The sequence below is a fragment of the Trichomonas vaginalis genome, chromosome VI (assembly GCF_026262505.1).
Source record: "Trichomonas vaginalis G3 chromosome VI, whole genome shotgun sequence".
Classification (NCBI taxonomy): domain Eukaryota; phylum Parabasalia; order Trichomonadida; family Trichomonadidae; genus Trichomonas; species Trichomonas vaginalis.
The window spans coordinates 12,777,218-12,799,443 of record NC_067208.1 but is presented as its reverse complement, the minus strand read 5'-3'; the positions used below and the strand labels follow the sequence as shown (position 1 = coordinate 12,799,443).

Genomic DNA, 22,226 nt, shown 5'->3' with positions numbered 1-22,226 from the left:
TCTCTCAAAAAGTGGACTTTACATGGCAAATTTCAAATGCATGTAAGGTCCAATTTGATCAGTTTCAGGATGGAATTGGAGGCCATGAGGTACTGACATTGCATCAGTATCTCATAGCCTCCAATCCCTTCAAAAAATGGGAGAAACTTTGGTCGAATAATTTAACATTCGGCCAAAGTTTCTCCCATAATTAATGAGAATGAAAGGGTAAGAGGCATATAGGGTCACTATATACCTCTTACCCTTTCATTTTCATTTGGAGGTCAACAAACCCGGAGTTAATTGCAAACAATTAACTCCAAATTTGTTTATGTTAAGGAAGGAATTGGAGGGTAAGAGGTACATAGTATGAATATGTACCTCTTACCCTGCAATTCCTTCTAGAAAGTTCCAAAACTTTGGGTTAATTGCAAACTATTAACCCAAAGTTTTGGAACTTTCAAGTGGAGATGGAAGGCTTTGGGGTATATATTAATATAATATACCTCAAAGCCTTCCATCTCCACTACAAATGGAGAAACTTTGTCCGAATAGTTTAACATTCGGACAAAGTTTCTCCCATCTTTCAATGTAATTGCTACCTGTGAGGTACTGACTTGAAGTCAGTGCTTCACAGGTAGCAATATCCAAAAATTTAAAAACATTTTATCAGTTCGTTAGAGAACTAGAGCCTCCTAGGTACTGAACCAGAATCAGTGCCTAGGGGACTCTAGTGATCTATATAAATCTGAGAAACTTTGAGGAAATTGTTCGACATTTCCTCAAAGTTTCTCAGCAATTTAGCGAGGAATGTTCGTTATCGTGTAGATATTTATAATATATACATGATAACAAACATTCCCCGCTAAAAGATGTAAAATCTTATAAGAAATAATTGCAAAAGAATAACAAATTGCAACAAATTTTATATGAAACTGAACCTTATGAGGTAGTGATTCAAGATCACCGCCTCATAAGATTCAGTTTCAATCTCAAGTATCTCAAAAGTAAGGCTCTATTTTTTGCCATGTAAAGTGTCACTTTACTGTCAAGCCGTTTTTATCGTTTTCGTTTACAACATGACCACTATTTTGATGACTAAGAAATGTAATTCATCAAATTGGCAGTTCGATGAATAATACCATGCAATCAACAACTGGTTTGTTACAATTTGGCTTGATTCATCAAATTGGCGGTTTGATGAACCGAATATTGTAATCCAGACTAGGTCAGTTACAATTTGGCTTGATTCATCAAATTGGCGGTTTGATGAACCGAATATTGTAATCCAGACTAGGTCATTTGCTTGTTGGTCATAGATAATAATGACACCTTTCAGTTTTTGTTAAACATCTCAATTATCCCGCCAAAAATTATTGGGTCTAAATTGGTTTTTATTATTATTATTTTCAGAAACAAACTAACTTGTTTTTTAGGAATTTATCATTCATAAAGTCTTTATGATATATTTTCAACTTATAATGAATATGAAATTATAATTGTTATTTTGAAAAAAAATTATTCATGATCAATTCATGATTTAACCAGTTCCTTCAAATTAGGAGAGCATATTCAAATATAATCGCTCATTAAAATCAATTTTTATGTTTTTTTTTAAATCGAAATTATCTCATCATAAACCATGCAAACTGACTATTTGTTCTTATCACCATGTTACCAATATCAGAATTGTCTTTACAGCCAAAATTTCGCTCGATAAAAGTCCATCCAATAGTGAGATAATTGAGCAACGAACATTTTTCCATAAGTTAGTATACAAGTCTTGGGTACGGCGGCACTGCGTTCCACCTTACCCAATACTTGTGAATTTGACACTTTACAAAGCCGCCAACCACTTCACTAACGAACTCACTAATGTAAAAAATAAACGTTCTCACTATCGTTCTCACTAACGACTTCACTAATGTTCTCATAAATTTTCCTCAATATCTTCATCATCAGTGTTAACCCTATTGTAGTCATACTTGAAGCCATAAACTTTCTCTAACTTCTTAACGTACAATTTACATAACTTACCTTCGTCATCGTATGGTTTAATGATATAACTATTTCTATCTTTATACACAGTCAATGAAAAGTCAACTGGTCTCGGATGTATTTGAAAGAACATGTTATGCTCAGGAAGGAAGAATAAATGTTTAAATGTATGTTTGTTATATTTTTCGATTTGTATGAGTTGCTTTTGTTCTGTCATTTACATCCAAATAAAAATTTTCAGTAAAATAAAAAATAAACTTAAAAATTAATGATATCACCACCCTCACACGTATGAAAACATAGCACAAAAATAAATTTAGGTGAAGTGGTGAGATCTCACCTCTTTTTTCACCTGTTTTTTCACCCTGTTGAATTCATTGCTTTATAACTCTTCTAGCTTCTTCTTAAGTTCAGCAATGTTGTCCTCATGAAGTTTAATCTTTCTCAAAATTCCTTCTTTATCTAATGGTTGCTTTATCTTTCTAAACTGAACTCTACCATCCTTCATAGTATGAACGTAAAAACCTTTTGGAACCGCTCCTGATTTAATGTATTCTACCAAAAACTTTTGTTTCATTGCTTCAGTGACTTTAGTCGTCATTTCAATCAAATAAAAATTTTAATATTAAATAAAAATAACGTTATTTTTTCAGTAAGGAAACGCAGGAGTTTTACGATTTATTTGAGGAGTAGGTTCTGGTTTAAATGTTGGAGTCGGTTTAGGAGTTGACTTTTGAACAGGAGTTTGTACTTTCATAGGTTCAGGAGTCATTGAAGGTTTTGCTTGTGAAGGTGTTGGTTTTGACGTTGGTTTTGGCGAAGGTGTTGGAGTTTGTTTAACTTCAGCTACTTCAGTATTATTTACAACATTTGTTTTATTTCTTTTCAACATCATAACTGCTCCTGCTGTAGCTAGCAAACCTAGTGGGAGACCATATTTTATATAAGGACTTGACCAAATGCTATTTTTGACAGGAGCTGGTGGAACACCTAACCTTGGTGAGACTGCTCTTTGCCATTGTGCAGCTCGTAAGAAATATTCAATAGGTGCTCCATAATCGTTTGGTAAAGTTTGTTTCATAGATGGTGAAGGTTCACGAGAGCTTGATGAAGAACTCATTTATAAGCTTTAAAAATAAACGTTCATCCTTTATTCCTCACTGTCGTCCGTAGGCTAAGTTATAGTCATCTAATCTTATTATGGGATGCCATGCACGCACCTGAATGGCAAAGCAACAATCCCTCATAAATCCAATAAGTGGCTTTGGTACATTTTCAGTTGCTAGTTCAATAGGTCCTTTAACAGACAATTTGTATGTTATTGGAGCAGTAGATGTTTGACCTTGCTGGAAGCAAAAGTCCACTTCTGTTGGAAAACCACATAAGAAATGTGTGTTGTCATAGCTATCCCATTTATGTTCCACACTACCATCATCCACCAATGACCTCATAACATCTTCATTAAATCCTATCATATCATTGTTTGTATTGCAAGCGTTCGCAACCATTTCATAAAATACAGGTCCATATGATTTTTCAGGTTCTGCAGGCATATTTCCATAAGCTCCCATGGAAAGCTGAAGATATTTAAACTTAGGGTTCTCAAAATTAACATAATAGTTGTCTTTCTTTCTAAATAGTGCCCAAATACTTTTAACATTAATAGGCGTATAAGCTGCTGTAAATGTTGCACTTGAACTATCTGTATTCTTTGAGAATGAACCGTCCATAGGAATCCAATCCATAACTTTAACAGGAAAACATAAAGCCTCGTTTGTATAATGTTCTACAAGTTCTGTATAAATGTTAGGGTCTAAAGAGAATGACTTTGGATGAATGAAACATTCATTAAAATCCATCTTTTTCGAAATAGTTGCTGGGTTACAGTTGTAATAGTAACTGTTCCACTAGCTTCTACTGCCTTCGTTATCATAGTGAATGGTTCATTCCATGGAACAAATTTATTTGTCGGTGGATTTGAATCTGAAGCAAATGCAACTTTAAGAGTTGGATTGAAAGCAATGATATCATTTACAGATATAGATGTGCATTGTAAGGCGTCGCTACTGAACTTTACTTTAAGCTGAATGTTTCCTGCAAAAGCTGGAATAAATCGAATAGCTTCTAATGGAAGGAATCTTCTAACAGGAATTCTTAAACGAAGCTTAAAATCAAATGATTTTCCTGCTGTAATTGGACCACTAACAATTTGTCCTGTTCTGCATGTTCCCGAATGACTCCATACATCTTCATGTCGAGTCTTTGAGAAAACATCTACTTTCTTTATTTGTTCGGTAGTTTGTGAGTTTGAAGTTATATATGCTTCTTCTCTTGCGTTGTCTTGAGAATATACGATACGACCATTTGCAAGGATTTGATATCCAGCAACTGCATAGAAAGCGTCATCGAAACCAATCCAAAATCCTGGTGGGTTTTTTTATTGGAACCTGAACCAATTTCTTTATCTACAATAAATTGACCTTCCATTTTATACGTAATGAATGTATTGTAAAGGTCCAACATATTTTCACCAGGAGGTGAGAGATTGAATGTTACCCATGTGTTATCTTTAGCAGTTCCAGGTTGTGATGGAATCTTTGCGTCAGAATATTTTCTATTAGTGTCACCAATTTGAACTGCATTGTCTATGATATCGAAATATGAGCGAATCTGATGAATATGCTCTGCTGGAGTAAATTCGTTTAGCTGTTCGTTCTGCATGTATTTACTTCAGATAAAAATATCTATTTACTTCATTATTCTCACTCTTCTTCTTGGCATTCGTGGTGGAAGTTGTTTCTTGACATTTTCAATGAACTGTACATTCTCTTTTGTCTCAACTTCTTTCACTGGTGGTCAGGTTCTTTGACTCGGTTTGTTTTTCAATGAAATTCACGAACTTTGCAATAAGCTCTTGGTTCGTTATTGAAAGTACATCTGGCTTCTTTTCTTCTGGTTCTATTGACTTTTCAGTTTGAACAGAAGGTTTTATATGGGCTTCGTGGACTTCACCCTTGCCATACACCTTAATGTTGTCGCTTTCTGCATTCGCTAATGGAACCTTTCTTTTTCTTACGTATATTTTACCATCTTTACTCTGACTTACGTAATAGAAAGGATGTTGTATTCCTCTTGCGTCATTTAATATAATAGACTCTCGCTCTGATTTTGACAAGCTCATTTTACATCGGTTAAAGTTTTAATTTTGTTTTTTATCTGCAGTCAAATGACTCAGACAAGCCCTACGGACAAGACCCAAGGGGTCATAGATGTTGAAGCATTGAAGAAAGAAATTCGTGAGCAAATTTTATCCGAACTGAAGGAACAAAAACAAGAACAAAAGCCAGAGAGACCAAAGAGAAAACTTAGTGAAAAACAACTTGCTGCATTAGCTGCTGGAAGACAAAAGAACCCAAGACTACTGGCGAAAAAAGCTAGAGAAGAAGCTGAAGCAAAAGCTAAAGAAGCTGAAGCAAAGAAAGAGTAAATGGTTTATTTTTATCCGAATTAAATGTATAGACAAATACCTTTATCTGTTGCGTTCAGTAGTGAAAACCCTGACGTCAAAATAAAGGGGAACAGAGTAACGTTTAAGTTTCCAACAGACTGGATTGTGAACATAAATGAAGAGAAGTACATTGGCATAACATCTATGTATATAACACGTGCTTTCAGAAAGGTTGACTTTATACTTCAAGTCGAGATAGAAAATGACGAACAGTCTTTAAGCGCCCAAAACATTCACATATACAAATACTTTAAAGACGATACAACATTGCAACAATGTATGATTTCATTTAATGAGATGTTCGAGAAAAAGTTCAACATTGAAGTACAAACTTTACAGCCTTTACGTGAGTTTCTTGCACAACTGAAAGAAGAAGGTAGTCAGCCACAACTTATAGACTTTCATTATGAATTTAATGAAAATGAAGATGGAACACATGACTGTCAGTTTGTTGTATTCTCACCATTCAATGAAGTCGCTAAAGAGAAAAAAAATCCATTACGTATAAGATTTCAAATCTCTGAACCAAGTGATGATTTCAAGAATGTTTTCAATTATGATGCAATGCTTCCGAGGAAAAATGAATTTTCCGAAATTAGATTTCCAGGTATTTGGGATAGAAAGCAAGCTATATTATATTCAAACTTAAGTAAGGGAGTTGAAAATGAGTTCATTGGTCATACAAGAACTTCACCACTTCCTAACCCTAAATACTATAAATTAACTGGCTTCAATCGTGAGTTTTGGATAGACATGTTCTCCACTCATGACCATAAAGCCCTGTTTTGCTACCTCCAGACCATAAGGACTGTCTCTACATTGAAGCACAACTCTTAAACTCTACCATCGCAGTATTGTAAATGACCACATGAGCTTATTTTTATCACGAATGACCTCATTGCTGACAAAAATAAATGACCTCAGAACTTCAACTTACGAATAAAGCTTGTTTTAGTCGTTATTGAGAAGTTAAACTTCTCTTCAAAGCAAGGTTGACATGACTTACATAAGTCAAATCCAATCTCTTGACCGTCATAAAGTGCTTTGTAAAGTTTCATTAAACTGAACTCAGAGTCTTTGTCATATGTTCCAACAGGTATGTGAATGTTCTTATCTTCATTGTAATAGCATTGTATAGCTTCAGGAAACATTTCATTTGCTGTTAAAGCAAGGACGTCTTGTTTGACACCTTTGCAACGTGCATGGAATGCAACTTCATTTAAATCGTTAGTGAGTAAGTCTATGTAAGTCTTCTTTCCACAAAATATTGACTTGTATGCTAAACTTTGTTTTCCAGGTGTGATTTCTGCAAAGTCGCTATGAAATTGACCTAATGTTTTACCAATAAGTTCTCTACCGTATCTCTTCTTAAACTCTGCTGCAAGCTTTGGTATGTCTTCATTGAAAATATGCATGCTATCACAGTCCTGGTAAAATATTTGAAGTCCCATATCTTCTGCAGTACAGAATACTTCACACATTATTCTCTTCGACATAGACAGAATGTTAACACCAAGTGGACAGAAGTTAAAGTGTCTGCAAATGCTTTTCGTTAGCTTGAAAATAGTTTTATCTGAACCATCCAAACCTTCGAACTTCACTATATGGTTGTAGTTTCTGATGGCATATCTTATAGCATCTTTGTCATCTACTATGGTTATTTTTGACTCAATAGGAGATAGAATAGTTTTGCCATAAATACTGTTCAGAATGAGCTTTATATTTTCTTGCAAAGGATTTCCTTCTTTCTTATACTTTAACCTTAACTCAAACAACTTCTTTACTTCATCTCTTATTCTAATATCTCTGTTTCCATCGTAATAGTATCCTTGCAACACTTCACATTTGACACCTTGATATTTTATGAGGTCTTGTAATGTTATATGGTCAACATACATTAAACAGCAAGTATTTGAACTTCTGGGAACGTTAAGTTCTGGATTTAGTTCAGGGTCACAAACTATTAAAGGAAAGTGTCTATGTATTCCAATCTCTGTTATCTTAATGAGAACAAAGAAGCCGGACATAAACTTTTCACCAATGGGTTCCTTTTGGTCGTCATCGAATAAATGTCTCATGAGATACTCTGTGCTTAACATTTCTTTCTTCATAACCTTTGGAATACCTTCTAAAGTATAAAGTCTTGCTATAGCTGATGGATATAATGAAACAGCGTCGAAATCAGCAATGAGTTTCTCTTTACTCTTTTGTTTAATGTTATCTGACAACATACATCTTCCACCTTGAATGCATCTCGAAATAAATTCTCTTGGTTTATTTGAGAGGTCATATAAATTTCCATTCGGGAAGTACACTCTGTTCTCAAATAATTTGTTAGCAATTGAACAAATACTAACGTAGTCATAAACGTTTAAATCAAATTCTTTCAATATGTCATTGCGGAACTTAACAAAACCTTCTCTTAAAATTCTTACATCTTGTTTGCAATAAAATGTGCTATACTTTTCTAAGTCGAAGTGGTTCTCATCTATTCTGCAACCTTTGATGGAATCTATGTTTTTCATGAATGTATCTGCATCCCGGATAAACTTACATGCTTCAGAAATGACACCAGTTCTGTTGTCATTTGCTAACAAAACACTGCTGTAGTAGTTGTATGGAAATACTTCTTTCGGTCCTGTTTGTAAGTTAAACATAGCAGGAAATAGTTTAAGCTTCTTATTTATAACACTGTAAGAGTCTTTTATAATAATTGCCCTTCCTTTATATAAGCCAGTTATTTGCATTGTTCGTGAACCTTTAATGATGGGAGTTCCTTTCACTTCTGTCATGTGTCTTAAGATGAAGTTTATATCATAACTGAGGTTATGGAAATATATTAAACTCTTGTCAGGAAGTCGCTCCAAAAATTCTGTTGCACAGTTCTGACCCCAAATGCTTTCACTCACTGAACCATCTTCACTGTCGTAACATATGTTAAAAGCTTTATGAAAGCCATCGTACTGCACTCAAAGTCAGCAAAGAAAACGTGCTCAGGAATGAACTTGCACTTATTTTTATTTACTTCTTTTGACTCGGCTTTCTTCTTCAGTTGTACACAATACTTTGGAGCATATGTCAAATCTTTAAATGGTGCAAGGTTCTGTTTATATAAGTCAGTAGTATATGTGAAAAGTTCTCCATAAGAAATAGGTTCGAAATATTTGCACTCCCACAATGTTTTCATAACATCCCATAACGGTGTTGTTCTATCATAACGAACTACATATTTATCTTCTCTCTTTGTATAAATCTTCATTTGTTTCTCAATGTTCATTCCACCACAAGCTTTGAGAATTTCTATATAGTTGCGAATGAAATATGTTGTCATTGGTAATCTTTCGTTTAGCATGTAGTGGTCTTCAACAAGAAGTAAGTCAATAGTTCTAACAGTTTCACATTCTTTTGGTATATATCTCTTTATTTCATTATGTCTTGAGTCATTGAAATAACCAATGGTAACATTAAATGCTATACCTGTTGCGTCAGAAATTTCTTGTACTTTACTTTGAGGAAAGTCTCTAACACGAATGACTTCTCTCATGTGGTCAATAGTCTCTCCATCTACTCCAGCCTGAATGCAAGCATAAACGAAACAATTGTCTTCTGTCATAAGTGCTGCAGTTCTTTGTTCAATTCATTGAAGATTTGGTAGCGCTCAAGATTTATAGGTAATGTGCAAAGATACTTCCAGAACTGACCGCTTCTCTTCTTATAAAACTTCTTTTCACCATTATCTTTCCAAAAGCTTTCTATAAGTGCTGGGTTTCCTGTTTGCTTAAGAGCTTCCAAAATGGCTTTCTGGTCATTTGTCAGTGTGCTTTCATCTCTATATGGTCTCTTTTTTGGTTTGCCTTTCTTTACATCTGACATCGTTAAGCCTTCATATTCTGTTAAATCATACATCTTTATTTCAGTAAGATTCTTTATGTTTGTCAAGAAGAAGTCATAGTGCATTTCAACAATACCTGCAGCATTTGCTTCTATCTCTGATATAAAGTTCTCCTTCAAGAGCTGATGTAGTAATGTTCCAATATTATTGAGGTTTAACGTAGAACATTCATACTTTCCACCAAGTTTATAACATACCATCCATCTCTGTTGGGTGTTTATTTTAATCTTCTCTAAGAGTCTCATGAAAACCTTACCGAAATGTTTGTGTAAGTAGTCTCTGTTTGGTTCATCTAAAGCTTCGATGTTAAAGTCAATGAGTCTATTGCCTGACTTCACATTTCTCTTCCTATTCTCTTCATCTTTCTTTAACCATCTCTCACCTTCTTTTGGTTTGTCGTCAATGGAACGAATGACATCGTTAGCTTTGCGAACTTGTTCTATAGCGCTCTTAAACATCTCTCTTCTCTGTTGTTTCAGTGTGTCGTCTCTTCTTCTTGTTTCACCAACGTTTGCATTTGTTATGTCAAACATCTCTTGACGAACATCATGCGAAAGAGCTTTACGAGTATGACCAACGTTTGCATTTGTTATGTCAAACATTTCTCTTCTTACTTCATGAGGTACTGAACGTCTATGATATAAGTCAATAGCAACGTCATTTAAAGGAAATGCTCTTGCATGGACTTCGTCCTCGCCGCGTTGCGGCTTTATGAACTCATGAATTCTATCATAAGTTATTTCAACATTGTAGTCATTGAGGATGTCAGCGAGTGCTTTTTTGTTTGTTGCGTAATGTTTTGCAACATCTATGTTAGCTTCTGTAAGAAGTTGTTTTATTTCCGAGTGTTCTAACTTAGACAACTTCCGATACATCTTTAGTAGGAAATAAAAAAATATTTTTTTGAAAAAATTAGCTTAGATTTTTTTAAGTTATTTTTCAAAATAATTTAATATTTTTATTATAATGAAACACATGCAAGATTGCAAGTTCTTTTCATACAATGCTCTCGCTAATGCCATCAAGAATGAGTTCAATGGTGCTTCAAACGTCAATGTTATCTTTAACAAGAAGTTTGTGAAAGAATCTAAGTTCGGTCAGTATGTCAGACCATTAGCTATCGTCATTGACCGCAAACGTTATACTTCACAAGAGTTAGCAGTAGTTTTGAAACAAAAGGGTTTCTTCGTGAATGTCAAAGATACTCATTATACTGTCATAAAGAACTCTAACATTGACTTCTTCAGTATTGCTATGAATCTTTCCGAACAGAAAGAATATAAGAAGGGTGAAACAAATGTGAAATATTATCCTTCATCTCTGAAGACAATAACGAACAAAGATGTTATACAGAAATTCTTACCAAAGGTTGAAGAAGCTTCTATTGACATTGACGAAGGAAGTGAAATGGTTGAAGAAATTGACCCTGACGTCATTTAAGCAAAAATATATTTTTTTTCATTCTTCATATCGACATTTTACAACACTTAAATGGTAAAAACAAAATAAACTTGACGAAGTGAAGATTTGCACTTCGTCGATTATGATCGACATGGAGCGTTTTGTTTTTATCATGGTTTTCTCCACTATGGTTCTAACGTGGCACCCGACGAGATTTTTTTTCATTCTTCCTCTTTGAAGTTATCGAAATATTCTGTTATTTTTTCCTTCAGTAATGTTAAGTCTTCTTTGAATGTAAGTATTGTGCAACCTTTGATGTCATAGTGTGTTTGAGGAAGTGTGTCTTGAACTATCTGTTTAACATCTTCATTCGGTGTCATTGAAATCGGTAAGTTTTCACGATAGAACCAGTTTCTGTCAGATTTGTAAATCTTAGCAAGGTCATAAAAGCTTTTGTTGTTTCTTCTGACTAAATGCAACATAACCATGTCACTGTCTTCTTCTTTCTCCAACTCTTCAGTATATATCATATACTTATAACTCTTTTCCTTTCCTTTTGGTACTGAACGTGGTATTCTTTTCTGTATGCTTTTGTCTTTGGATTCAATGACTTCATCTTTTGCATGAAGTTTCATTTCCATATCTTCACGTTCTGCTTTATATAGTTCATCTAACATCATGAAAATATAACAAGCATAACGAGGTGAAGCCCACATTGCTACAGCGTTTACTAAAAGTCTATGAACATAATAACCTTTCAAACCAGGAGCCAAATTCTTGCGATTTTCATACGGAATCTCTTCCCCCGGTTTTCCGAGGGAAGCAATCATATGAGGAAATTCTTCTAAAAGTTCTTTTGTCTGTTGGTTTTCAAACCAATGATATGCTTGCTTTGTAGAACAAAGAGCATTCATTATACTTTGCATTTGGTACATGTCATCTTTGACCGAACGAATGAGACGTAACTGTTTGTTATACTGTATGTATTCATATTCTTCATTAATGGCTTCATGAACGATAGCAGTTGTTGTGTTCTCTGTTGTTGACATATCTGTCTTTACATACAAAATAAAAAAATAAATAAAAATAAAACTAACTTTATTTTTCTGTGATAAAGAAATGTTAAAAATTCATGGTTACATATGTGAAAAGAAGTCACGAACAAATGAAGGTCATAAGATTCAGCACATAATTCTGAATTGAATGGTGTGTCATACATGTCAAACCGTCAAGAATTGAAGGAGATACGAGGCTATAAAGATTTTGGATATTTTCTGACACACACCCTGAGGGAAAAGTGACAAAACACGACGATAGAAAAAGTGGCAAAGTTGAGAGAAAGTTGTCCCCGACCAAAATGCAATCATGCTGGAAAAGTGACATTTGTAAAGTTGGACGATAGGATTTCCTGAAAAAGTGCAAGACTTGTCTTGAATCAGGACAAGATTTGTCTTGAAAAAATACAAGACTTGTTCTGAAAAAATACAAGACTTGTCTTGAATCAGGACAATTGTTCTCAAATTTGAGAACTTTACAAGAAAAACAGACTAAAAAGTGCAAGTCTTGTTCTGAATCAGGACAAGATTTGTCTTGAAAAAATACAAGACTTGTTCTGAAAAAATACAAGACTTGTCTTGAATCAGGACAAAACTTTACAAAATGTAAACTTTACATAACCGTTTCTATCGTACATGATATTTAGTTGACATTGTAAACTATCTTCATGTAAAGTATGGCGGTTTGAAACCGTCGGGAACCTTCACTTTTTTGACGAACTTTCCGCAGCAATTTTTAAAATTTGTGAAAACTCAACGGTTTGACACGTGCCATATGTCATTTTACTCAGAATTTTGTGCTGAATTCAGCAAAAATAATTTTTAGGGTAGATGGGTATATCTAACCTAATTTCTACCACGAATTCTACCCTCATTATTTATAACCGTTTTACATGGTAAACGTTATTTTTGGAATTTTGTGAAAACTCAACGGTTTGACACATGCCATATGCCATTTTACTCAGAATCTCACGAATTCAGCAAAAATAATGAGTTCATTTACTCACAATATTTTTGTACAAAACGACTCCAAACTTTTAACTTCTTTTCTGCAGTTTCTAATGCTATCTTAGCGAGTTCATATTCTCTAAATTCTCTCTTTAAATCTTCTTGTTCCCATTGGTCTAGTTCGTATTGAGAATCTCTATAACCATAACATATCTCACGTTCATGTTCTAATTGTTTTTCACACATTTTTCTAACTTCTTCAAACAAAGGTTTAGCATTCTCTACTGTATCTTCGAGTTCTTCTTCATCTAATTTCTCATGAACTTTCTTGTCTATGGAGTCCATAATATCTTTGACATAAAATGCATACTTTACAGAGCACCATTCAGCAACAAAATGAACGAGGTCAGGATGTATGTAAATACCTTTGAATTCATTTATAACGCCCTTAGCAAGCTCATAAAATGCTTGTTTTGAGGTTGAGCCACTTTTGGCTCCACCGTATTCTTTCAACCAAAACTCAAGAATTTCCTGCATTTTAGTACTATTGAGAAATCTGTTTAAATGGTTTAACTTTCCTGCTTCTCTTGCCATCTTTGTTGCATTAATGTAACCATCCTTGTCTCTACGTAAGACTTCAATACCGTTATAAGTGCCTTTTGTGAATGTTTCGCCATTAGATTTGTTCGTGAATGTTTTTGCTTCGACTGACATTTCTGTTCTTACATACAAAATAAAAAAAAATAAATAAAAATAAAACTAACTTTATTTTTTCTATCTTAAGGAAATTCATGAAAATTCACGAGGGTGAAAAAACATGTGAAAAAAGAGGTGAAATCTCACCTCTTCACCTAAACATTATTTTTGTCTGATTTACATCTAATGAAAAAGTTTAGAAGAATTTTCTTATTCTTTCTGGCATATTTTTGTCTTTCCAGTACTCCCGCTCTAATGGTCCCAGATGTGTTGGCTTTGACTCTCTCAAGTTCTTAGATGGTATAACATCTTCAACACCTCCTTCATATCTTACTTTATAAGTGTCATCGTTTATGTTATAGCCAAGTATTTCAATAACCACTCCTCGCTTTGCTTCGTCAATGGTTTCAGCAAGTTTGCCATTACTACTTTCGACTAATTTATGTCGAGGATAAAGTGCAATAGAGTCGTCAGCAGCTTTTATAAGATATCCATTACCTTGCGTAGAGTCTACGATATAATAGTTTCTACTTAACCTTAAACGTTTCTTTGTCAACGGTTTGTCGTCAAGAACTACACGAACTTTTGTACCAGGAATGAGGGTAAATTGTGTTGAATTTCTGATATTTTGTGTTTGGCTTCGTTTCTTTTGTATATACTTTTCTTCTTGTTGTTGTGTCATTGAATTTGGTGTATGTCCTGTTGTAGAATGTGTTGAGGAATTATATACTTCGAGAAAATGTTTCATTGTTTCTTCGGTAAAGTCTCGCTCTTGGTTTAAATCTCTGAGAGTCCTTATGAAGCGGTTTATGATGCCGAGTATGTTATGGTTATGGTCTTCAGTAGTGTAGTGAGTTATGTTATGCTTAATGAGAAAATCTGTGATTTCATTGCTGAGGTATGCACTGTCTTGGTCTGATGTTAAAGTACTTGGGCTATGTTCTGCTACAAACTTTTGTAAAACTCTTAACACTTCACGAGTTCCTTTATTTTTCATTGTATATGCATATGCTTTACGAGTGTTAACATTAATGAAGATGAGGAATGGTTTATGTCCTCCTTTTCTGCTTTGAATGAGAGTGTCAAATTGGTATGCGTCAGGAGTGTTGGAGTAAATTGGTAAAAAGTAGTCGTAAGGGTTTATTTTTGTTTGATGTACAACATTTTTGTCAAAGAACCTTTTCACTTCAGCTCTGTTAGTAAATCCCCAACTCTTTGCAGCTTCATTGAACTTCTTAAATGACCTCCATGGATGTTGTTCGAATACTTCTTTCAAGCTCATTTATGTAAAGTTAAAGATTTTATTCTAGGCTCAAGCGCGTTCATTGAACGCGGTACCATGCGAATACAGTCATAAATGGTGGCATATAATCTTCACCCGAGCCTGTTGGATTTGTTGTGAAAGTGTGTGAATGATTTCCTCCCGGTTCAGTTTGTCGAAAAGTCTTTTTTGCTGCATTGTTATAAGATGGAGATAAAACGTCATTGCCAGCTTCATACTCTGAGTTGTATAATGGGTGGTCTCTTAATGAGTGGATATGGTCGCCAGAAAAGTTTGTAGTTCCTGTATGAGTGTGTGGTGGAAGGTTTGCTTCTTTAATTTTCTTCGAACCTCCTGCCGTCTTTGAATATCTAGCACAGTATAAGAATTTATCTACAATCTGCTTCCACGTACCAAAACCTAAAACACTTGCTGGATTTGTTGAATTCATTGACGTATAAATAGAGCCTATAGGATATAATGTTTGAAGTATTTCAATCTTTAATGTTTGAAGCTCTGTTTTGTCTGCTTTCTTATCTAACATTGCTGGTAGTTCATATGCTTCAAAGTTTCTGGCATGACCTTCGATATTCCTGCAACTGTTATCTAAATTGTTAAGAGTATCTTTTACGCTTGTACTCGGATTCTCTAAAGGTGCACTTGAACCCAAATCATAGTTCAATATTATGTCGTCTGCTCTAACAGTAGTGAAGGATTTATGTGTATGGTTCTTGTCGGCTTTTTTATCTAACATTGCTGGTAGTTCATATGCTTCAAAGTTTCTGACATGACCTTCGATATTCCTGCAACTGTTATCTAAATTGTTAAGAGTATCTTTTACGCTTGTACTCGGATTCTCTAAAGGTGCACTTGAACCCAAATCATAGTTCAATATTATGTCGTCTGCTCTAACAGTAGTGAAGGATTTATGTGTATGGTTCTTGTCGGCTTTTTTATCTAACATTGCTGGTAGTTCATATGCTTCAAAGTTTCTGACATGACCTTCGATATTCCTGCAACTGTTATCTAAATTGTTAAGAGTATCTTTTACGCTTGTACTCGGATTCTCTAAAGGTGCACTTGAACCCAAATCATAGTTCAATATTATGTCGTCTGCTCTAACAGTAGTGAAGGATTTATGTGTATGGTTCTTGTCGGCTTTACTGTCTAATGTAGCTTGAAGTTCATTTATATCGGAGATGTTGTGTTTATGAGATTTCAAAACTTTGTTCATTGCTTCAAGTTCAACTTTGTCAGCTTTACTTTTAATAGCATCTTCAAAAGTTATTTTTGCCTTAACTCTCAATGTAAATCTTGGTTCAACTAATACACCGTTAACAAAGAAGTATGAAGCATAAATTTCATCGTTATAACCAAATACTTCTGGTGCTTTACCTGTGTCATACTGTACAGTACAGCGTATGTCATAACCTTTAGCACGAATGAATTTATATCTTCTTTCATTAACATCTTTCGTCTTCACTTCTTCATCCTGTGTTAAATATCCATGGTAGTCCGTTATAATCTGTTCATCTGAACATATATAATGAACATGGTTTTTATCTGCTTTTTCGGCTAATTTCTCTTCTATCTCATTTATTTCAAGTTCATGCCTACCACCACCTCCCGAAGAAGTATTTTTCTTCAGCTCTTGAAGAACATCCACTTCGCCATCTTTGGTGTCAATAATGAGACTTTGAGTTAAAACCTTTCCTGTCTTAATGGATGTTTGTAAAACTTCTTCTTCACCGTGTTCGGGGTCATGGTCGTCATCATATCTTGTGAAATCAGAGATGTTGTCATACATTAAGCATATCTGTCTCAAAAGTTCTGCTATTTGAAACTGGAACGAAAGATATACAGAACTTTCATCATCTCCTAAAGTCAAGTCTGCTTTCTTAAGTATTTCTTGAATGTATGCAATGAGAACAGAGTACCTTGGAAAATATTCGAACAATATTTCATTAGCTGTTGGTTTTGGTTGTTCTTCTGGAGTTTCTGTTGTTTCAGTTCCTTCTGTAGGTTCTGTTGGAGTTTCTGCATCTCTTGACTTCAATGCTCTTGCTCTCAAAGACCTAAATGTTAGAGCACCAGGCTTTACAAAGGACTTTATAAATGCTTTAATAGTTCCTGGTAAGTTATTGTTAGCATTAAGTAAGTTCCTTATGCTTCCATCATGTACGTCCATAGCACTATGTAAAAAATCTATACTTTTCTTGTAGTCAGCAATAGACTGACTGTGATTTTTTAAAGATTTGTCAATACCTTTAAGCCAATCTTCATGCATGTCTGATACTGAGCCAAGAATATCATTTGCTTCCTTTAGTGTATTTTGTGCTTCTCGTAAAGTATCCAATCCCGTACGTGCATTGTTTGCTATACGTCTTACAGTATCTATTTGACTCCTTGTTTCTTGCATCCAACCAGATAAAGTTTTAATAGTATCCGAACCATTTGAAATGAAGTTCAAAGCATTTTTAACGTCATCTAAAACTTCTTCACCAAGTACTGCCCATATCTTTCCGATTTGGTATTGAAGAACTCCATATGAAGCAGCTGTTAAACCAGTATTTATAAGGTTCCATATCCATGATTTAGCAGTTTTTCCATCCTTTCCATCTTCACCATCCAAACCGTTTTCACCTTGAGGTCCTTGTATTCCTTGTTCCTTGTATTCCTTGTATTCCTTGTGGTCGTCCTTGAGGTCCGGTGTCACCCTTCTCTCCTTTCAGTTCATCTTTATGTTCGTTATAATATTCTAATGTCATAAGGTGTACATCATTACTGCTACCAGCAACGCCGAGAATTTGTTTCTCATTCATGACTAAATTCTTTAGGCATTTAATGTTGTCGTCAAATCGAAAGCTCTTTAACAATTCAATGAGAACATTTAATACTTTCACTAATGAGGCATCTACTGTAGAATTTATATATTGCACCGTTCCATCATTTATGATGGAACTTTACTTATTGTAATGAATGGGTCATAAGTGTTAAAAGTATCGAAATCAATGACTTTTTTAGTTTTTCCATCGTCAATGACTAAATCATTGCCTTCAATGGTTAAAGTTGAGTTTTCGTTTACTAGTTCATGTGCTCTTCTTGCTTCATTTGTTTCATACGCATATGCAGCAATAGTCATATTTTAATGAGAATAAAATGTTGTTCTATTTGCAAAGTACAGACCCAAACGAATACGGGACAGTAAAGCTACAAACAAACTTAGGTCTTCAGAATGAAGCGCTTGCTTTCAGAGTTGTTGACTTCAATACTATCGCAACTTTTGTCATAACAGATGAAACAGATTTCATAGAGATTGAAATAGATGACAAAAGAAGTGTTATAACATTTCCTAACAGAGCTGGTATAGAATAGATAAAATTGCTGGAGTCATAGATACTCTCATAAATGAAGAAACTATTGACAACATAGATGTCGAACTCTCTTCTGAGGGAACATTGAAGTTCAGTAGCAAGAAAGAGTTTAAGATACCAAGAATGAGTCATAGAGTACAACTTCTTTTGGGTGCATACCATATGACATTTCCTTTGAAAAGTGTTGACAAAACGATTGAGATGAAATCTGTTCCATACGTATGTTATGGCAATTGTTTGTACATTGAGTCAAAAATAGCTAATGTCACAGGTATTTCAGGAGTTAATAGTAAAGGTTCAGTAGAATATAAATCCTTCTGTTATGCAGTCAATTCAATGTTCATTCCAAACGTTCCTGTCATAGCAACTCATTTAGGTAAATGGGTTCGCATTAGTCCTCATAATTTGAAAGACATGCAATTCAGACTTGTTGACTTTCAAGGAGAGCCTGTAGAACTGAAGGCACCAGTGCGAATGACTGTTGAAGTTGACTTTTTAGAAAATATTAAATGCAACAGCTTACAAGAGAACTCAGAGCTAAAAATATAAAGTATGAATGTTATGTATTAGGTCATGAACTTTGGTTGTTGCTGTTTGATGAAACAAATGAATTAGTTATGTCAGTCAAGAGAACAGAAAAATATTGTGTTAGTGAAAACTGCACCAAGTCAATAAGATTAGGTTTGCATTATGAAGATGAGTTCGATACTGTTGAAGAAGTTTTGGATAGATATTACAAATTGCTAACTTGAAATTTTTTTGACTGACGGCGCAAAGCGCCAAGATGGGCTCAAAGAGCCCTCCTGACTGCTTTAATTTACTAAAACATATTTCAAACAAAGCTTATAGTCAGTAGATAGTTTTGTGTATTCATTCGAATATTTATACTTAAACTCAACTCCTGTAGTTCCTGGTGTTTCAATGATGCGGATGTTACCTATTTTCATGAATATGGCGTTTGACCACAGCATTCGATTTCAGGGTCGAGATAGTCAATGACACATTGTTTTCCTGTTATTCGTGATATAACATTTTCAAGGTCCTCCTTTGTTAGAATTATTTGGTTCTTGCTTATAAGATTTGTCAAAAGCTTCTTATCGTCTTTGAGTAAAATTGTTTGGTATAACTGAAGAAGGTAATGGTCTACGTTATCTGAAGGATTTGTTTGAACATTTGTGTAAGGGTTGTCGTTGGCTTCTCTTGAAAGAATTTGGTCCAGTGGTGGATACTCTAACTTAACATCTGATGTAGCGTTAGCGTTTGAAGCTGAGTTTAAATTCACGGATTAGTCTGGTTCTTTTTCTTTCAAACACTCTGAACTATAGTTCTTTATGACAATATTGTTTGTCGTTCGTGAGTCAACATTTGATGTTGGTTCAATTGGAACATTAACGGCACCAGCTAAGATGGATTTGCTTCTCATTTCATATAGAATAAAAACCTTTTATATGTATGAAATGAACAATATACTCGACAAGGGTTTGAATGTAAAGCTAACGAATGAAAATATTGTTGAATTCACTGAGACAGGTGCTGTGTATAAAGATGTAGAACTACTGAACAAAAGAGCTAAGGGAAGAAGCAGGAACATGAACAAAGGGTGGAAGCCTATAAAAATTTATGTCAATGATGGCTCAGGAGGTTCAAACATAAAGTATGCAGAAAGTTATAGAGTTTATGCTCTCAAAGGTGAAAAGCCTTCATTTAAGAACAGCTATTCTAACGCATATCCTCAAAAGCTAACGGATGGGGAAGTGGATGATATGAATGACAGCAAAAATATTAACAGAAATGGCGACAGAGATGCATGGAATTTGTTTACCATCAGTCAATTGAAGGTTAAACTTTAAAACAATGTTGGTCGTTCCCATGGAATATTTTTGACTTTAATGGTATTAGTCATGATATGAATCTCAAGGTATGAACGAGGAGAGATGAGAGACTTATATGCTTCCCAAATTTCTTCAAAAGGTAATGTTATACCTGACTGTTTCCAAATGAGTTCAATATCATAGTGAGAAACCTTGAAAGATAACGAAGTCAGTTATGAGACGTTTTATGTTTAAAGCTAAAAACCTCCATGTTTGCATAAGTATTGCTACAGTTAAGTGGTAATGTCTGACTTTAGTAATGATGTTAGCTAATGGTGAGTCGGCTTTGACACTAAACCTTTTCCGGCGAAGTCGTCGCAAACGAGCAGAGTGTTTGAAGGATACTTTTTGAAGGGGTATTTTGAAAGTTTTGACAGAATGTAGTTTGTAAGTCGTTTCATATCGTAAACTCCTGAGTATTGACGTAAGTGGTGTTTGTCAATAATTCTTTCCATCTCTCAGAAGTCTTTTGCATTCCTGACTGTATAAATTCAACGATGGCATAATATTTCCTCTTACGTCGAATGTAACGTTGAAGAAATTCAATGAGTTCACTGTCTGGAACTTTAACGACAGAGGCTTGAACTTTTGACATAAATGTTTTCGCTGTTGAGTCCATAGAGTCTGAAGTTGCTGATATAATGATTTGGTCATAGTATGAGTCGTTTCCTAAACGTCTGTTATGAGTATATGACGAATGAGGTTAAATGTCTTACCCGAACCCATCTTTCCACAATAGAAATAAACACCATTTGAACAGAACTCATAATCTTTGCTGAAAGGAAGAATAAGAGAAGAGTTAAGTTGTCTGTAGTTTCATTCATGTCTTCATCTACGTCATGTATTAAATGCTTATTTTATCTCCATTAAAAATGCAAGTCAGAAATATTCAGAACATAGCACCGAGTCTAACTGACAAGAGTATAAAGTATACTATGAACACGTTATGATGAAACCTACCAAATTCAAGAAAGTCAGTATACTTATGAATATCCAAGACACTGGGTAGAGTATGTAGGAGGTGAGAAAGCTATTGAAATCAGACAGGTTCGAAGTATTCCAGCAGGAAGAACAATATTATTGAAGAACTTTAATGTTTTTGAGTATAATGATGAAACAAAGAAGCAAGATAGTTTTCCTGTTGCTGTGTATGTGAACTTAGATACAGGAGATGACATGAAAGTTTTTAATACAAAGCTTCAAACGGTAGTGAGAGAACAACTGACTGCGGAAGGACATCCATTACCTTCAGAAGTTACCATAGCATATAATTTGAAACAAACTCAATAGATTTTAAAGTCATCTCTGCAAAGAAGTCAGGTTTTACATTTAATGAAGCAGATGTATATTCGAATGAAAACTTCAAAGCTATTGCATGGTTAGATAATGACGATTGCTTTAAGAAAATATTTAAATACAGTGACTCAACGATGTCAATAGATGACCTTCGTGAATGTTACCATCGACATTTACAGTAGAAGGTTCAGCAGGATTGCTTACAAGATTGTCAATTGGTGGTATTTGGTCTCGTGAGAACATTTTATAAAATCCAGTATAAGTGAATTTGCTGAAGAATCTATATTATGTCTTTCAAACTACATGTATTCGCCGCCGAAGCATTATAGTATACAAAACTTTGTCAGTAAGTTTAACATAAGACTTGTCGAACCTTCTTCAATGAAAGATGTTGTGCTACCCAAAGACGGAAAGGATGGACTCATTATTGAAATGATTTTAATTGCATATTAAATGAGCTTGTTCTTGAAGGTCATTCATGATGAAATAACTGTTGTAGAAGATGTTAGCAATTGTTCAACATTTTGAAGCGTATAGATGATATAAGAAAGAAGTTAGATAGACCGCAAAGCGGTGAGGGCGAAGCCCGTGAGAACGCTTATGTTTTCATTGACTTTCTCCAGTAACGAGAACTTTTATGAGATAATATTGAAGAGAGATGATTTAATATGGGGTAAATGGTAGTTTGGGCAGCTTTAGGCGCAATGGGAACAAAAGCATTAGCATTTGGAGCAAAAGCACTTGGAGCTTATGACGCAGTAAATAAATGAGTGGAGGAAGGGTTTCGAAGACATTAGATGCAAATAAAGGGAAGATTGGAGGCTGGGGTTGCAAAGAAGTTAAGATTAAATAAAATAGGGCTCATAAATAAAGCATCCAATTTGGTTGCGACTGAGTCAGAAAATGCTTTAGGAAAGGACGATGAGTTTGCAAAACACGCAAAAGAC

General features: G+C 34.6%; 10 protein-coding genes and 3 pseudogenes across 13 annotated transcripts, besides 3 other annotated features; 4 read left to right on the top strand and 9 right to left on the bottom strand.

The window, feature by feature from the left end:
- Positions 1 to 68: 68 nt before the first annotated feature.
- Positions 69 to 624: a mobile genetic element.
- Positions 625 to 1,328: 704 nt separating this feature from the next.
- Positions 1,329 to 1,746: a mobile genetic element.
- A 69-nt stretch (positions 1,747 to 1,815) lies between these two features.
- Positions 1,816 to 22,226: part of a mobile genetic element that runs on past the window's edge.
- TVAGG3_0854810 (uncharacterized protein) lies at positions 2,360 to 2,578 on the bottom strand (the record flags this gene model as incomplete). Its single annotated transcript, XM_051249427.1, has 1 exon — positions 2,360 to 2,578. The coding sequence occupies one exon, from the start codon at positions 2,576 to 2,578 to the stop codon at positions 2,360 to 2,362; it is 219 nt and encodes a 72-aa protein (XP_051084902.1).
- On the bottom strand, positions 2,627 to 3,097 carry TVAGG3_0854800 (repellent protein 1 family; the record flags this gene model as incomplete). The annotated part of the gene is made up of 1 exon (XM_051249426.1): positions 2,627 to 3,097. One exon carries the CDS (start codon positions 3,095 to 3,097, stop codon positions 2,627 to 2,629), a length of 471 nt encoding a protein of 156 aa, XP_051084901.1.
- On the top strand, positions 5,204 to 5,464 carry TVAGG3_0854790 (uncharacterized protein; the record flags this gene model as incomplete). The annotated part of the gene is made up of 1 exon (XM_051249425.1): positions 5,204 to 5,464. The coding sequence occupies one exon, from the start codon at positions 5,204 to 5,206 to the stop codon at positions 5,462 to 5,464; it is 261 nt and encodes an 86-aa protein (XP_051084900.1).
- Positions 5,489 to 6,345, top strand: TVAGG3_0854780 (annotated as a pseudogene). Its single transcript has one exon. A coding segment is annotated over exon 1 (857 nt).
- Positions 6,406 to 7,383, bottom strand: TVAGG3_0854770 (organellar and viral DNA polymerase type B; the record flags this gene model as incomplete). Its single annotated transcript, XM_051249424.1, has 1 exon — positions 6,406 to 7,383. The coding sequence occupies one exon, from the start codon at positions 7,381 to 7,383 to the stop codon at positions 6,406 to 6,408; it is 978 nt and encodes a 325-aa protein (XP_051084899.1).
- Positions 7,839 to 9,098, bottom strand: TVAGG3_0854760 (annotated as a pseudogene). The gene has a single exon. A coding segment is annotated over exon 1 (1,260 nt).
- Positions 9,219 to 10,252, bottom strand: TVAGG3_0854750 (organellar and viral DNA polymerase type B; the record flags this gene model as incomplete). Its single annotated transcript, XM_001292368.2, has 1 exon — positions 9,219 to 10,252. A coding segment is annotated over one exon (1,034 nt), but the record flags the coding sequence as incomplete, so codon positions are not given.
- TVAGG3_0854740 (uncharacterized protein) lies at positions 10,344 to 10,817 on the top strand (the record flags this gene model as incomplete). The annotated part of the gene is made up of 1 exon (XM_051249423.1): positions 10,344 to 10,817. One exon carries the CDS (start codon positions 10,344 to 10,346, stop codon positions 10,815 to 10,817), a length of 474 nt encoding a protein of 157 aa, XP_051084898.1.
- Positions 11,089 to 11,692, bottom strand: TVAGG3_0854730 (KilA, N-terminal/APSES-type HTH, DNA-binding family; the record flags this gene model as incomplete). Its single annotated transcript, XM_051249422.1, has 1 exon — positions 11,089 to 11,692. A coding segment is annotated over one exon (604 nt), but the record flags the coding sequence as incomplete, so codon positions are not given.
- On the bottom strand, positions 12,833 to 13,495 carry TVAGG3_0854720 (uncharacterized protein; the record flags this gene model as incomplete). Its single annotated transcript, XM_051249421.1, has 1 exon — positions 12,833 to 13,495. The coding sequence occupies one exon, from the start codon at positions 13,493 to 13,495 to the stop codon at positions 12,833 to 12,835; it is 663 nt and encodes a 220-aa protein (XP_051084896.1).
- TVAGG3_0854710 (integrase core domain containing protein family) lies at positions 14,035 to 14,759 on the bottom strand (the record flags this gene model as incomplete). Its single annotated transcript, XM_051249420.1, has 1 exon — positions 14,035 to 14,759. A coding segment is annotated over one exon (725 nt), but the record flags the coding sequence as incomplete, so codon positions are not given.
- On the bottom strand, positions 15,108 to 17,880 carry TVAGG3_0854700 (annotated as a pseudogene). Its single transcript has one exon. A coding segment is annotated over exon 1 (2,773 nt).
- Positions 18,449 to 18,661, top strand: TVAGG3_0854690 (uncharacterized protein; the record flags this gene model as incomplete). The annotated part of the gene is made up of 1 exon (XM_051249419.1): positions 18,449 to 18,661. One exon carries the CDS (start codon positions 18,449 to 18,451, stop codon positions 18,659 to 18,661), a length of 213 nt encoding a protein of 70 aa, XP_051084894.1.